Source organism: Dreissena polymorpha, chromosome 4 (genome assembly GCF_020536995.1).
Source record: "Dreissena polymorpha isolate Duluth1 chromosome 4, UMN_Dpol_1.0, whole genome shotgun sequence".
Taxonomy (NCBI): domain Eukaryota; kingdom Metazoa; phylum Mollusca; class Bivalvia; order Myida; family Dreissenidae; genus Dreissena; species Dreissena polymorpha.
In genome coordinates, this window is record NC_068358.1 from 82,656,968 (window position 1) to 82,673,860 (window position 16,893).

At 35.6% G+C, this 16,893-nt stretch overlaps 1 protein-coding gene across 5 annotated transcripts in view; it reads right to left on the reverse strand.

Annotated features, from left to right (window-relative positions):
* LOC127877616 (furin-like protease kpc-1) overlaps window positions 1-16,893 on the reverse strand; it is a 124,785-nt gene that overhangs the window by 93,183 nt on the left and 14,709 nt on the right. For all 5 annotated transcript variants that reach the window (XM_052423663.1, XM_052423662.1, XM_052423661.1 and 2 more), the window contains exon 2: window positions 5,448-5,546. In XM_052423663.1, the coding sequence (XP_052279623.1) occupies window positions 5,448-5,546 (99 nt within the window). The remainder of the gene's footprint in view (window positions 1-5,447; window positions 5,547-16,893) is intronic.

The following is a 16,893-nucleotide window of genomic DNA, read 5'->3' on the forward strand; positions in this document are numbered from 1 at the left end:
TGAAAAGACTTAAATAGATAGAACAGTTAAACACTCAATCTCGACATTAATACAGTTTGAGGGTGCACCTTTATTTTCTAGGGATTCCCAGCGCGAGAACGTTTGTACTTAAAGGCCATGTTCTCGTATTAAGTACTAACTTCCATATTCCTGTGTTCATGTTAACGTGTAAAAGTATGAAGAGCAGTGGAAGCGAGGCCTCGCTTTAATGATTGCATTTCAACCCGCTAGGTATCCGGTCAATTCTCGGTTAGTGTGTTTGAATGTCAGAGTTTATATACAGGTCATCGCTGCGTCTTCAAGACTACATGTACCTTATGTGCTGACCGAGTTACCGGCCAGTAAAATAATCATTATAATATAAAGGCGCTATAGTGTGAACTAGGTGAACTGGAATTTTCTTTAGACCAGAAAGATGTTAAATGAAGATATCCAGCGATATAATATGGCATGTCAATAAAAGATTCTTAATGTGTTTTCAACAATACCATGATAAATATTATTTTTAATTAATTTAACAAAAATTATTCCACCATATTGACTAATGTATTAAGCATGAGCGCGATGATTCTCGATACTGCTAATAATCGAATCAAATAGCAATGCCCGACAAACCTAAAACAGGTTTGTTCGGAAGAACGCGAGTATAAATATTTAAAATATGTACGGATGATTCGCGTGTGGCCGGTTGACTTGTGTGTTTTAATTTCAGTTCCATTCTTCTTTTGGTTTTCTGTTTAACTCCGCGTAACATCCGTACTGCGTGTGAGGCAGCTAAGAACTGCACAGAAAAAGACATTCGCTGTCCTTGATCTCATTAACATTGAACTCTTTACCTTTAATAAACTAAAATCAACGCCGTATATCTTTTTTAAAGATATTTCTTGTTGTTTTAACTAGAAATGGCGTGGCAGAGGCCGGCACGTATCCCCACGCCGCATGTTTGACACAGGGGCGCCCCAGGGTTGGTAATGGGGCCATGCATAGTTGAGATTGACCGTATTGTCATAAGAGATGTTCAGTATATATTTGAAGTAATTCAATGTAGAAATGAAGAATTTCATGTAAAATAACCTAAAAAATGAGTGAAAATCTATACCCTAATTTCTCCTCCTCATCCTGCTCTCCTAACAAATCTAATAATGAATCGACTTCACTGTAGTCAATTATGTACATGTCATCCTAATTGGAATGACTTATGAGATGGCTGAACATGCTCTCTTATAGCCAATCTTCTTGCTCCTGTTTTGGAAATGTTATGTTTTGAGGTTAAATGGTTGACTAAATAGTAGCATCTCAGAAATTTCCTATCGCAATTTTGTACACAACAATGAATATGTTGAATTTCATGTCTGTCTTTGATGTGCCTGTTCAAAGTCCATCTTGCTTTAAATTGTTTCTCACATTTTTCCCACTTCAATATTATGACAGATTTTCAGTAACAAGTCTAAAATTGTAATTGCACAAATTGAAAGTTTCAGCCCTTTTAGAGATTCTTGAGGCTCTATTCCATGAGTTGCTCATGCTTTTTATGCTTGACTGCATTCTATCTCTTCTCTCATATACAGGTGTCCCTTTGCGCCAATATTTTATAATCCCTTGTATAAACATTAGATGGAAGAGCTAAACCATTTCACAGATGAGTTAACACAAACAATTGAATACTAAATACATCTCTGCGCCACTACTGTGTAACTCTATGCGCCACTTTGATTTATTTTTTTTTATATCATTTGGCAGGTTATTTACTTACCTCCCTTCACGCCGGGTATGTGAATACTTCGTTGACGGATGGCACTTCACTAACAGAGAACAACAAACGCCACGCGCGAGAGGTAAGTTCCTCTGTTTTATTTAAAGTTATATCCTAAAGATTAGTTTTTAAGACAAGACGCATGGTGGAGTTGATAAATAGTGTATCCTTTTGTATTGGGAATACACAATTCCACGGAAGAATGGTACAGTTTTGTCCAAAAAATAGAAAATTCGATCGGAAAACACCATAAACTGGATGAACAGTAAACATTTTAACAAAATAAAACTACTTAGAATTATTGCAAGAAATTGTTTGCTATTCCAGCATGTAGGGTAATCACTGTGCTTCAAATACTGAAATTTTGATAGTATTCAATGAAATATAAACAAAGATAGTGCATGTTGTAATAGGTGGCATACATAAAGTTGCAGGCACTTTGTTTACCGATAAAGGGCACTTCAGATTACGGAGACTTTCAACGAAGCGGGCACTCTAATAACTGAGTTTTATCTTCTACCTTAAATGCATTTATTTATATTATGGCTATTCATACGAAACATTTTGAAAATATATTTTTCAAAAATCACATTACTATTAATTTATACTATGTTTATTATAATTGCAATTTTCAAATAAGATAATATTTATTATTAAATAAATGTGTACATAATGAACTTGTTTTTTATTGGTAACTTGAGATTCGGAGAAATGAAAATACAACGGATAATGCGGATCAACACAATCGTGTTTAATTTTACTTATAGCAGAGCTCTAGATAACGGTAGTGAAGGGGTCTTTATGAGGCAAATACACATTTGTTCTTCATAAAATCCTATGTCGGTTGTGCTTATTTGAATCGCATCATCAGAACGATACTTATGCGTAGCAACAAAATTAAAAAGAGAATGGTAAAACTCCCTTAATTTTGAGCCCTGCTTATAGGGAGCACTTCCCTTTACGCAACGCTACCGTTTGCTCGAAGTGCGATTCACCTGACCCTAAATCACTGTATTGGTTGAGTTTAAAGAAACACGGGTAAAATTAAATCGTAAAAACAACTGATTCTGGAAAAAAGGAATGCGTACATAAAATGTTTAAATGTCATATTATGGAGTCAGTACTTAGTATACCCCCACAAACGAAGTTTAGGGTGCTATATAGGATAGAACTTGTCCGTCTGTCGGTCTGTCGGTCGGTCGGTCCGTATTAAGTGTCCGCTCTCTCGGTTTTCATCCGATCTTCACCAAACTTGGTCAGAAGTGGTATCTAGATGATGTCTAAGTCAAGTTTAAATATTGGTCATGATGGGTAAAAAACTAGGTCACTTGGTCACTTAGTGCGTTTTAAACATTCAGCATGGTGTCCGCTCTCTAATTCAAGAAGTTTTCATCCAAAATTTTACCGTTCAACCGTTTAGAACGTAATTTAAAATATATGGTCATATAGATTTTACTCATTAGACATATCCAATTTGTTTAGCATTTATCTTTCACATTTATACCAAATCATAATCATATTTCAAAGGGATAAGAACATGCTTCGGTAATTCGTTTTTTATTTGCGTACTAAGTACATACATTTTTATTTATTGCCTGCTTACTTTAACAGTATTCCACAGCGAATTCTGCATTTTTGATTCACTAAAAACGAGTGTGTTATATCTGGAAAAAAGTGTCTAGATGTCGGGAAACGAAGTGCCATTGTTTTTTAGATGATCGGTAAACGAAGTGCAGATGAAAAATGTGCATGCGACTCTTAAAACATTTGAATTTTCTCAAATACATTAGTAAACTAAAATGTAACATGTTGTAACATTACTGGATATATTGATCTTTTATTTCGAATAGTAAGCACGTTCTTGATTTATTTCCAAGTATGTTTATTTTGTTAAAATATGTACTGATCATTCAATTCATGCTGATTATCGATGGAATTTTATCGTTTTTTTAATAATTCACCGTTTTTCAGCGAATTTCTTTCTTCGCAATACGAAGTGCTATACCATTAATCACCCAAACAATGTTCTAGGTCTAAAAACCAAATAAACAGAACATAAATACAAAAAAGCTGAAGAACTCACCTCTCGCGCGTGGCGTTTGTTGTTCTCTGTTAGTGAAGTGCCATCCGTTAACGAAGTATTCGCATACCCGGCGTGCCCTTTAGAGCTTATTACTTTCCTTGGATTTATTTTTTTGACCTTTGACCTTGAAGGATGACCTTGACCTTAACCATTAACCACTCAAAATGTGCAGCTCCATGAGATACACATGCATGCCAAATATCAAGTTGCTATCATCAATATTGCAAAAGTTATGGCCAATGCACCAAACTGGTGGCATAAAAATAAGTGAAAATCGCTGACCCGGCCCCGCCCCAACCCCCATAACTTTTGACCCAGGGGTCAGATCAAAATTCTGTCACTGTCATTGTCGCACATATACTCATAGCTACCATGTATGTAAGTTTCAAGGTTCTAGTGCTAATAGTGTAGGAGGAGCAGGTGGCCAGGACGGACAGACAGACGGACGGACGAACGGACAGACGCACATCACCACAATATCCCCGCTTTTTCTCCGAAAAACGTGGGGATAATAAAGAGAACTAAAGCTTTGTTTTGGAATGCAAAACAAAAGGAGTACACCTGAAGTGTATATGGCTCTGTCATAAGTAACAAGTTCCTAGATTCAAGTTCAGGTCATAACTCCATGATAGCTTTTTGCAAAGTGTCAGCATGGATACATATTTAAATCATTTGTAATCAAGAGATCAGCATGATGAAAAAGAGTGTCACATGCAAGAACCAGGTCCCTAAGTCCTAAGTCATGGCCACAATTCAAGGTAAAAAAATGTCAAATTTATACTAGACACTGTCCACAGCATTAAATGGATGGATTTTCATCTAATTTTCCAGATGTGATCTGCCATGTTAAAAAATAGAGCAAGGTAAAATAATCAAGTACCTTGGTCCATTTACCAGGTCAAAATTCAAGATTTTAATGGGTAAAATTTGGGTATTTTCAATTACTTTCACAACGTTATCTATCAAAGAAACTAGTGTTGCAAAAGAAAAGCAGGCTCCTATGTAAAAGGTCAAGGTCATAATTGAAGTTCAAAAGATAAATTTATTAAATTAGTACTTGATGAGTCTTTGTCAGGAGCATAGATGGATTTCCAAATATCTTGGAGAAATTGATTAGCCTGATCAGACGGAGTGTCAAGTGCAACCACCAGGTGAATCATGTAAGTAAACACCAGAAATCATGCAAGGTCTTTTTGCAAAACATAGTTTTGAGGAAAAACAGAGTTTTGAAATAACTTTGCAGTAGTTTCAAGCATACTGAGTGGCACTATAACAAAACCTTGAGTCGTAGATCATTGACACACTTAAAGGTGAAAGGTAAAATAAAAGAATGAAATGAAGACTATGTCCAATCTTTGCCTGAATATTGTTTTACTAATGGGAATATTTTAAGACAATTAAACACTTGTTATTATTGACATTAGCAAAAACTACTTAACGTGAGAAAATTACAGACATTTTTCTTACAAAGTAAGACGATTTAAACACAACTTTAAATGATGTTTAGATCTTACTAATTAAGTGGCGCAGGAGACATTAAATTCCAGTCATGATAGCCAATAACAGAGAATATTACATAAGTAAAATTGAAGAAAGATTCACCCCACTCACATGTTTGTCTTGAGCAAGTGACTTGTGGTAGTATTTGCTGGGGTATTTGGATCGTTTGGATACCCTGGAATGACGTAGAAGGTAGATATCTGGCAGGATCTGAAAATACACAACAATATATTTCAATTAATAATAACATTAAATCACTATAGAGAACTGAAAATACACAATGATAATTAATCATGACTTTAAATGGCAAGACTGATCGATCTTTGAACCAATGCCTTCACATGAACTTTGTACAGCAGTCAACACTGTTTACCTTAATAATTCCACTGTTTGGCATTGGGATACAAAAAGCCTGACATTTATGAATGTTCATATTCTCACATTTATTCTTTCCTTGACCAAATAACAAAATGCAAAACACAACTGTGTGAAGTCTAAAGGGCTGCACTGAGAACAGACATTAAGAAATTGTAAACAAGGGGCCAAGATGGCCCTAGTTCGCTCACCTGAGAGGAGTCGGTTCATTCAATCTTCACCAAATGTCAAACTTGACCTAGATATTGTCCAGTCAAACATCCTGGTCAAGTTTCATCATTATTGAACCAAAACTCTGGCATATGGAGTGTTTTTGTTTTTGTTTTTTGTAAGATTTGACATGGTGACCTATATTTTGAGTTGACCCCCCCTCTTACCAAACATCAAACTTTGCTTACAAAAATAAATATTATGACCAAGATTCATAAAATCTGAAACAAAATTGTACCCTCTAGAATGTTAACAAGGATTTTGTATAATATAATGAAAATTTGGACAATCTAAGGGCAATAATTATGGCATTAATTATGTGATATATATAAAACCAATCTTTGTACCAAGTTTCATGATGATTGGGCAAAAATGATTTCTAGAGTGTTCACAAGCTTTTTTTACTATATAAATATAAGAAAACTGTCCCCCCCCCCCCGGCAGCCATGTTATTCAACTGACTGGAACCATTTTCGAACTCAACTCCCATATCAAGGAAACAAATGTTCTGACCAAATTTCATGAAAATTGGGCCAAAAATGTGACTTCCATAGTGTTCACATGTTTTCACTATATACATATAGAGAAAAATGCCCTGCCCACTGGCGGCCATGTTTTTTCACCGATCTGGACCATTTTCGAACTCGTCCAAGATATCAATAAAACCAATGTTTTAACCAACTTTCATGATGATTGGGCAAAAATTGTGACTTCTAGAGTGTTTACAAGGTTTCTCTATAGCCAAATAAGGAAAACTGCCCCCCCCCCCCCAGCAGCCATGTTTTTCAACTGACCGGAACCATTTTCGAACTCAACTCTCATGTCAAGGAAATAAATGTTCTGACCATATTTCATGAAAATTGGGCCATAAAATGTGACTTCTAGAGTGTTCACATGTTACACTATATACATATAGAGAAAAATGCCCCGCCCACTGGCAGCCATGTTTTTTCACCGATCTGGACCATTTTCAAACTTGTCCGAGATATCAATAAAACCAATGTTTTGACCAACTTTCATGATGATTGGGCAAAAATTGTGACTTCTAGAGTGTTTACAAGGTTTCTCTATAGCCAAATGAGGAAAACTGCCCCGCCCACTGGCGGCCATGTTTTTCAACGGACCGGAACCACTTTTGAACTCGACCAACATATCATTAAGGCAAACATTTTGACAAAGTTACATGAAGATTTGGGCATGAAATGTGACTTCTACAGTGTTTACAAGGATTTTCTTTTTTTTTACCTAGTGACCTAGTTTTTGACCCAGCATGACCCAGTTTAAAACTTGATCGAGATATCATTGGGACAAATCTTCTGATCAAGTTTCATGAAGATCCGACATGAAATGTGGTCTCTAGAGTGTTTACAAACCAAACGTTGAACGACGGACGGACGGAAGACGGACAAAGACCGGTCACAAAAGCTCACCTGAGCAATCAGGTGAGCTAAAAAAGGAAACAATTACTGTGAAATTGCAAACACAATGCAAATGAATGACAGTGTTGTTGTTTTTTGAAACCCGTAAAAAAATAAAGGTAAAATGCATGTCTAAAAATGGAGTGCACTCCCCTAAGAGTTACTGCTTTGATTTATATATGAGCGGTACTTTGAGAAAACAGGGCTTAATGCATTTGAGTTATGTGTCGTCCCTAATCAGGGACAACACTCTCTGCCAAGACTATTCTTTTAAAAGATATTTCCTTTACTGACTGCACAGGCTAATTTGAACGATACTATAAGAATATTCATTTAGCCCGAATTTTTCCCACGCAGAACTCATCAAGTTGCATCTACATATGAAGTTTCAAAGTTGTAGATGGAAGCACTTTGATTTTAGAGCAAATGTTAAGGTTTTAGCACGACGCCTTCAGCGGACAACACGACACGACAAGCTGGCTATGACAATACCTTGGCCTTGGGCTTTCTCCGAAAACAGCCGAGCTAATAATTCACAAACTGACATGAAGATAAAATTGACCATATTAAGTGTATCATGATTTCTTGTGACTCTGAAAACAAAACATTCTCCATTTTGCAAAACCAACATTACCATTGAATGCCATGGTCTTATGAGCGTAAACTACCAATCTCAAAGTAATTTTATTTCTAATCATGAAAACATTATTGGAAAAAAAAATTTGATTACCGTAATTACTCTATGTTTTCGGACACTTATATAATAATTAATTTTTTTTGTGTCCGAAAACTTAGATATTAAAAATATTCACAAAATACAGGTGTCCAAAAATTGAAGTACCCGAAAATAGCGTCAATTGTATCAACGACTATCGGTTATAGCATGCCCTTGTAAAGTACCATGCCGTATATTATAAATTACAGTTATATATGTTTGCACTGCATTTTAAATAATTTTTAAATGCGTAATTCATTTGACAGAAAGTTAATACAAGCTTGTACTTTGACCAACAAGTTCAAAGATGAGCATGTGATGTACCGATACTCGCTAGTATGAACCTGTAATTAACGCAATAAAAAAGCAAACTATGAATTCTTTGTTTGTTCATTTCCGATAGTTGTTGTCTAACACCTTCCATTGTTCGTAAAACTTGCAATAGGGTGCATCACACTTTGAATCGTTAAGTATTTGTCACAGTTATTTTACTGAGAAGGGGTAGTACCATTGCGGTAGATAATTGAACTGTTAATAGGCACTACTCCTGGTAATTGTCATACACTTATGCTATCGGGCGAAACCATCGTTTATTACCTGTTTACAAGGTTATTTACCCAAGAACGCAAATGTAATGGTCCGTTGCACCTGCCATGATTCATGATATCTGGTCGTAAAACCCCATGATCGAAGTGTCATTAGGAATCGAAATCAGTACCGAAATTTGGTAAAATAGCGCTGTAAAATATACTGTCCAAAAACTTACAGACATTAATTATGGACGAAAACTCATGTTTCCGAAAATTAAGAGTCACGAAAAATAATTATTTTTGCTAAAAAACGGGTGTCCGAAAACTTTGAGTGTCCGAAAACATAGAGTAATTACGGTAGTACAAAGAATGTAACACTGAAATTGTTGCCTATTCTAAACACTTCATATCAACAAAAGTGTATATAAACCCATTGATTTGTATCACATTAATGAGAAATTTGAAGATTATAATCAAGGCAATTTTACATCTGGTATCCCCAAAATGACTACCTTTATTAAAATTTTATTAATCCTAAATGGCAAGATAAAATTGCTGAATTGTGTTACATTTTATTCACTGGAAAGGTTTTAAGTGTATCTGCAAACAAACATTGCTTTATTATTACCCAGTTTATAACTGTCCTCGGTATACATGTTGTAAATGACAGATCAAAGGCCAAGCAAGCGAGTAGCAATAAATTACCTTCATAAATAAATTATTTGCAAACAGGTTTTAGATGGTCACATCCAAAGGTCAGCTACAAACCAAAGTTCACAAACTTCTTTTTCTTTTTTTTATCTGTAAAATTGAGAAATGGAAAGCTTAACATTGTTGCTTTTAAAATGTTTTCCATTCTATTCATAGCAAACAGAATGGTGCCAAGCTATTTTACCTCAAGGAGGAGAAAGCATTCAATTATAAAATATAAAATATAATGAACGCTTGACAAGCATTCATTATCAAAATATTTCTTCTCCAGATTCATTACTGTTTTTCTCAATACTTTTCTTGTTTAATTTTTTTGTTTTTTCATTGATTGGATTTTTTAACAGTATTTCACTAATATAACTACAGTAAATTAACACGCAACTTTTCTGGATAAGCTGGTTTTACTAGAGCCAGTTACTGAAAAATGCTGTATTTAAATCAGAGGCACAGTGTGAATTACAGTAGAAAAGATTTCATGACCGATACCCACATAAGTAATGTGGCCTGGCCGGGGATCAAACCCCTCGATCCTTGGATTTATCATTTCTGTCTAGCTGAGAGCGCTCAGAGAGAGCCAACCTCAACTAGACAGGCCAGCTTTTTTTCTAATTTAAAATATTTGATTTGTTACCACCCTTATTCTCAATCCTCAATAGCCGGACAACAGCATCATGGAAATTGAACTTCTTATTTAGAAATAACTATCTACCAAAAGATTAATTGTTGCTTTGTAATATATGTGTGGGATAAACTATTACAGGTAAATAATTATGATAGGGGATACAAGATATTTAATTATAAATAGCCCCTTAATAAAATGCTTCCTGCATTTGTTTAAATGTTTAATAACAAAGTTCTTTGCTATATTATATCTAATGCAGTCAGTTTGTCCAATATTGATAATACATTGTATATTTCTATCTTCATGTGAACCTGAATTGGCCTGTCCCAGTCACATTAGCTCCAGAGGTTTAGCTGCATGCCTGGAAGCTAGGGACAACATCAGGAGCCTATGAACAGTGAATGCAAAAGCAGGTAAACCCATTTATGCCTAGTGGACTCACCCATCCTTTTAAAGTGGATAAATTTATTTCACAAAATTCGAGATGTCTAGTATATTTATTTCTATATTTAGAATATTTCTTACATAAATTTCTTAAAGCAAACAGCGCAGACCCAGATGAGACGCCGCATCATGCGGCGTCTATCTGGGTCTACGCTGTTTGCCAAGGCCTTTTTTCTAGATGCTAGGCATAAATGGGTTAACTTATTCTATTTGATAGGTCATTAATGATTTACTTTCAGTCATTAAATATAACAGTTCCTATCTTTTTCTGCTGATTAACAGAAATGAATGCTCGGTACAGAGACAGCCATTTATCAATTCTATCTACCAATCTTAATGATGGAACAATTTATCAATCGGATATCAGAATGTTATTACAATGTCATTAGCTGAATATGCAAAATGGGCCACTCTGCCTCTCTCAATACAGCTTTTCCCAGGATAAAGCTTTTTCAAGAGTGTGTACTTTATCTGGATTACATGGTCATTAACTGACACATTACTTTAGAATCGTTTAAGGAAGAGGCTATTATTCTACGAACCTTAACAAAAGTACATCTTCAATTCCTACAATAATATCAACTTTATTGATCCTTTATCCACTGCAAAAAACTTAAATGCTGTGCTAAAGATAGTAAACTGAACATATAACCTGCCAGGATAATAGAACAAGTTGTATATATCTTAACCCTTTTAGGGCTGGAAACTAATTTTAAAGGCCTTTGCAAACAGTTTGGATCCTGATCAGACACCACAAAACGTGGCGTCTGATCAGGATCGAAACTGTTTGCTATTCTGATAGTGGTCTTTAAAAAAAAGTGGAAAAAATGATGAGTTTAGAAATTCAGCAGACACCAATTTAGCAGACAACAAATCCCAGCATACAAAGGGTTAATGTCAAAGATCTACAGTGAAAAATAGCAGTTTGCTTCATCTTGCTCAATATTCATGCAGCTGCCCCTCTGGACTGGTCATCACACTGCTGTTTTGTGAACAGCACACTAGTATCCCTTTCCTGATTCTTAATCATGCCTTATCTTTGAGCATGTCAGTTATGGGATACTACTTTTCATGATCATAACATTTTAAGCAAATGAGAAAAATAAAGTACTGAAGAGACTTTTAACATTTATGATGAAATCTATAGAGAATCATATATCTTGCCCATTGACTAATGACTGGTCAACAAGTCTACCACGCCATTCCCATAGGAATTCCCTTACATCACGGCAATGACAAACAAGACAGTCAATAGGTGACTAAAGGAGACAGTCAGAATGGTTACTCAATTGCCCTGGAACTAATGGTGGCTATATATCAGTGTATGTCAGAATCAGACAAAGGTCCCAGATATGATTTATGTGGCCACCTGTAGCACCTGAGGTCTAGGGGGAATGTGCTCACCTCTATGATATGAGTTCAGCAAGCTGACATTCAGGCAATGCTGTAAATTGATCATTCCTGCTCCATAATTGTGGTTGAATCCAACTTCTCTAATAAGGAGATTTAGATAACTATGCAAATGCATAATAATATCAACATAGAACAGAAATATATATGTCATTAAATATGGACCCTCATCTGCAGAGTTTGGTAAATATTCAGTGAAAAGCAGTGCTTTCCACAGGATTTTTGTCAGGCGCCCCGGGGCTGACAGGGGTAGTTCGGGAGGCGTGTCCCCTCCCGACGTTGATTTTTTTTTAATTTTACGTGCAAATTCACGTTCTGTGGTGCGTTATAACTCAAAGAAAAACAGCGTTAAAAGACGTCATTTGGTGCGCTCTGACTCTTCGAGAAAATCCCCCAGTCATTAAAAAAAATATATATAATTTTTTATATTGTTTAATTGTTTTAAAACTTTCCCGCACAGATATTAAAATCCCGACTCAAAAGATTCCCCAATACTTCCGTTTCAACCAGTCTCTATTACTGTATACCACGGAGCGTATATTGAGTCTAGAGTCCGTTCTGTATACTTACTACTTTTCAAGTTACTATTTATTACCCGATAATCCCGTTTATTTCGTTTTTATAAATCACTATCTGGTAAATATTTACGATAAAAACTCTCAATTATTTCTTTAACACAAACCTTGCCATTTTTCTATAGTATCAAATAAATTTTAAGTGACTATTTATAGATTTGATAAAATATTGCCTCTGAACATGTGTCAATCCCCTGTTGTGTTGTGTGCTTGTTAAAACGCTCAACACACGCATTTCTATGCGAATGACGCGACATTGTACATGCTGCATAATTTTCGCGCTCTTTTTAATTGAGAAAAAGATTCAACACAAAATAAATTTGCAATGCTAATTTGAAGCAAGAATATTTTAACGTTGCGGTAACATTTACATTCGGAAGTGTGTTTCGGATTAAAAACGCGTTAACATCGACTTAAGGGAATGGGTTTCGGATTACAAATTTAATTATTCCCATTTGAGATTTCAACAAATATTAACAGTTGTGTCATGAATTCAACGATAATTTGTTTAAACACTTCACGAGTCGAATAAATGTTTTGACGGAATTATGCATGAAATTCACGTTGTCCACGAGGATTACGGCCGGTTGCCATCATCAGTCTTCTAAGTATCGATAATCGGACGAAACATTTACAAGTGCGCGTAATTAAGTCAATGAAAATTTGTTAAAGCACATTACGTGTCGAATAAATGTCAGAAAAATGAGGTATAGAAGTTCTATAAATGGACATGATGAAATATACATGTACTGGAATTAAATTGTTATCGCATAATTGTAATCGAGAGTTATTTGCACAAATTACTTGCTATAAGTAATTAATTGTTTACCACTTGCAATTAATTTCTCGTATTAATTATGAGTCATAGGTAACACTTGTTTACAGTAAAAAGGTGTGATGATGCCCCAAACCGTCTTTAATGTACTGTACTGTACTAGTTACCGGTTTTACATTACTTAAATAGTACAACTTCTTGCTAATCAAGCTGCGATAAACTCTTACTTCGTGCCCGACGTCAATCAAAAATAATGGTCGATAGTTAACCCTGCCCTCATAAGCATTCGCGTAACCGATTGGACGATGAACATCACAGTTTGATGACTGGAAAGTTACCTGATACATCCTTGTTAGCATTTAAATGACTGTGTAATGAGGTGTTTATGGCGATTACTTGTGAAAGTAGTTACCGAGTGCTCTTTTCAAACAGGGAATATTGATACACTGATAGAGAAACCTTGATTTTGTTTGACAATCTCCACTTTCTTTTACTGAAAAATACACTGATCGGAAAATTTCAAGCCAAGGGGACTCTGTTTTTGAAATTCAAGCGCCCCGGCGAGGGATCGTTAAATTGCCTGTGGAAAGCCCTGGTGATAAGTGAAAAATAAATTACTGAAACAGGGAATTTTGCATACTTTTGTATAAACATGGGAAATAAAAAATCATGCAAAAATGGATCTTATGCTATGTGACAAACAATAGCTTTAGACAAGATTGAGATTGCGCAATCGTTCAGTCCGGTCAGGAGCTATGCTGTCTGCTATATAGTCACACAAGGTTTATTGGTCTCATATGCAGACATGGTACATTGTAGCTCCTGACCAGACTGCCGGATGCAGAATATATGGCATGAGACCCATTTTCGCATTATTCTGTTCAAGTGGTATTTTAGAGAGTCAGACTACAAATTGTTCTCATCTGAACTCAGCGAACCCAAAAGAGGCCATGAACATCACACAGTGACCCAATTTACTGCATACCTGAATATCCATACATCTCAGAAGACTTTCCAGAAATGTTGTTAGTCTTAACACTTCATCTACCTATCTGGTAGCTCTGGTCTTTGACCCCTCCCTCCAGGAGAAGGAAATTGCGACTGAAAGGATATCCTAGGAATTCTTTCAATTTTTATCAACCATGTTAATAAGGATATTCTGGTAGGCATAGCTATGTAAATGAGGAAACAATTCCATCGAACATATAGGTACAGACAGACATAGAGTACCGTCATGTTTATACATAGTATGGTTTAGTTTTTATTATCAGTATGAGTTAACAGACATTATTAAGTACATAATAAACAAATAATTTAGTTCAATGCCAAATCCAGATTAGAAAAGTCTATAATGAATTTAAAGTATATTTAATAAAGGGCAACCAGGTTCTAACTTTTAACCACACAGCAAGTGTCATCATCACATGGAAACTTTTGAACCAGAAAAAAATAGGCAGAGAAAACCAACCCTTAAAAATGTGGTGTTTGCCAAATCTGAATTTGATTGATCTTGCAGGTCAATCTATAACAGCCAGAATATCACCCCACACAGAAGATTGCCAGGTCAGTCTGTTACAGTCAGCCACATTAATAATTCCAAAAGCAGGATTTCTTACAGAGATATTCAAATAAAGAGGCTTGATCAATTCTGACCTTTGATTATATCATAGAATTATATACAGCCTTTGTAAAGCCTACCCCTGATACAGACAAATTGGTTATATTCATCTGTCAAAGATCCAGGCTTTATTCTGCAGTGTCAGCAAATTGATGATATTTCTGGACTACAATCAATATGATCTGTCAGAAGAGGACTCCAGATTTGTCAAATATCAGGAGTCAACTGCAATTCTTTATGTCTAGATTAGGCCAAAATCTACATCAAACAAACAATAACTAGCAGCGTTTTTTTTTCGTTAAAAATTGGGGCTGTTATAGGGACACATTTACAATAGAAACAAGTATATATTTTTTCAAAATGAGACCAAAAAATCTCAATGGAAGGTTGTTTTTTTTCCTTTAAAATAAATCTCAACATTTAGTTCATCTTTCATCCACCTCTTTAAGTTGAATTTTCATAAATGTAACATTGAAAACAATTGTATTCCTACATTTTGTTTAGCCATTTACAAATGTGTACATGTAACAAACATTTGGGCAATTTCAGACACAGTTACTTTTAAGGAATTTAAGAGGTAACAAACAATAAATACAAGCATGCACATCTGACAGATTGACCGAATGTCTGAGAATATATCTAATAAGACAATGCAAGCGCCCCGCCCTACCCTCCGCCCTGCCCTTCCTACGGCCCTTAAAAAAAACAAAAAACTTTTTTTACATAATGATAATTAAAAAATCCCTTATCACAATACATTGTAATTAATTTATTCCTCATTGTAGACAATATATTTGAATTGTTTAATAATAATGGGAATAATATATTCTAACAATTATTAATACATGTAACATATAAATTAACATGCAAGAGGAAGCATTCCAGAAACGCATGCGCGCTCAAAAGTGCCCTTTTGACAAAATACTGCGCGTCCAAAGTGCCCTTTTGACGAAGAAGCGCCCCCCTGCCCTTTTCAAATCCTAGCTGGAGCACTGACATTGCGTCTGAAAGGCCCATAGGAGATTTCATGGAGTCTACCCATGAATACAGTTTATAGATTTGAATTAAATGCTGAGCCTAAGACAACAAAACTGAAATAACCTGCATATTCACCAAGTGGCCCAGGTCTCATAGAGTTTTATCAACGTTAGATACATACATACTTTTTAAGTAATCATAGACTCCAGATTGGGAAAGACGGACAGATTGTTCAAATGGACGGACAGTCCCAAATAGCGGCACATGGGTATACTGGAGGTTAGCCCATATTCCCCTCCTGGAACATTAGTAGGAGAATTAGATAATCCATGCTTGAGAACTCTTAAATATACAAATTAAGTGTACACAAATGTTTCCACTATAGTATGTAATTAAATTAATATAATAAGAAACAAGAGGGCCTGAAGGGCCCAAAGTCGCTCACCTGAGATAACAAGATATTATTGGGACAAATCTTCTGACCAAGTTTCACAAAGATCAGAAATTAAATGTGGCCTCTAGAGTGTTAACAAGGTTTTTAGTATAGCCATATAAGGAAAAATGCCCAGCCCCCTTGCAGCCATGTTTTTCAACCAACTGGCATCATTTTTGAACTCTTCCAAGATATTATCGGGATGAATCTTCTGACCAAGATTCATGAAGATCGGACAGCAAATGTGGCCTCTAGAGTGTTAACAAGATTTTACTATAGCCATTATAAGGAGAAATGCCCCGCCCCTTGGAAGCCATTTTTTTCAAGCAAACATAATTATTTTCGAACTCATCAACAGGCAATATAAGGAAAAATGCCCCACCCCTGGTTGCCATGTTTTTAAAGCAACCAAAACCATTTTCGAACTCATCCAAGATATCATTAGTACATATCTTCTGACCAAGTTTTATGATGATCTGAAAATAAATGTGGCCTCTAGAGTGTTAACAAGGTTTTACTATTGCCATATAAGAAAAAATGCCCCACGCCCCCTGGCGGCCATGTTTTTCAACCAACCAGCATCATTTTCGAACTCGTCCAAGATATTATTGGGATGAATCTTCTGACCAAGTTTTATGAAGATCAGACAATAAATGTGGCCTCTAGAATGATAACAAGATTTTACTATAGCCATATATAGCCATTTAAGGAAAACAAGAGCACCACCTTGCGGCTGCAGACCG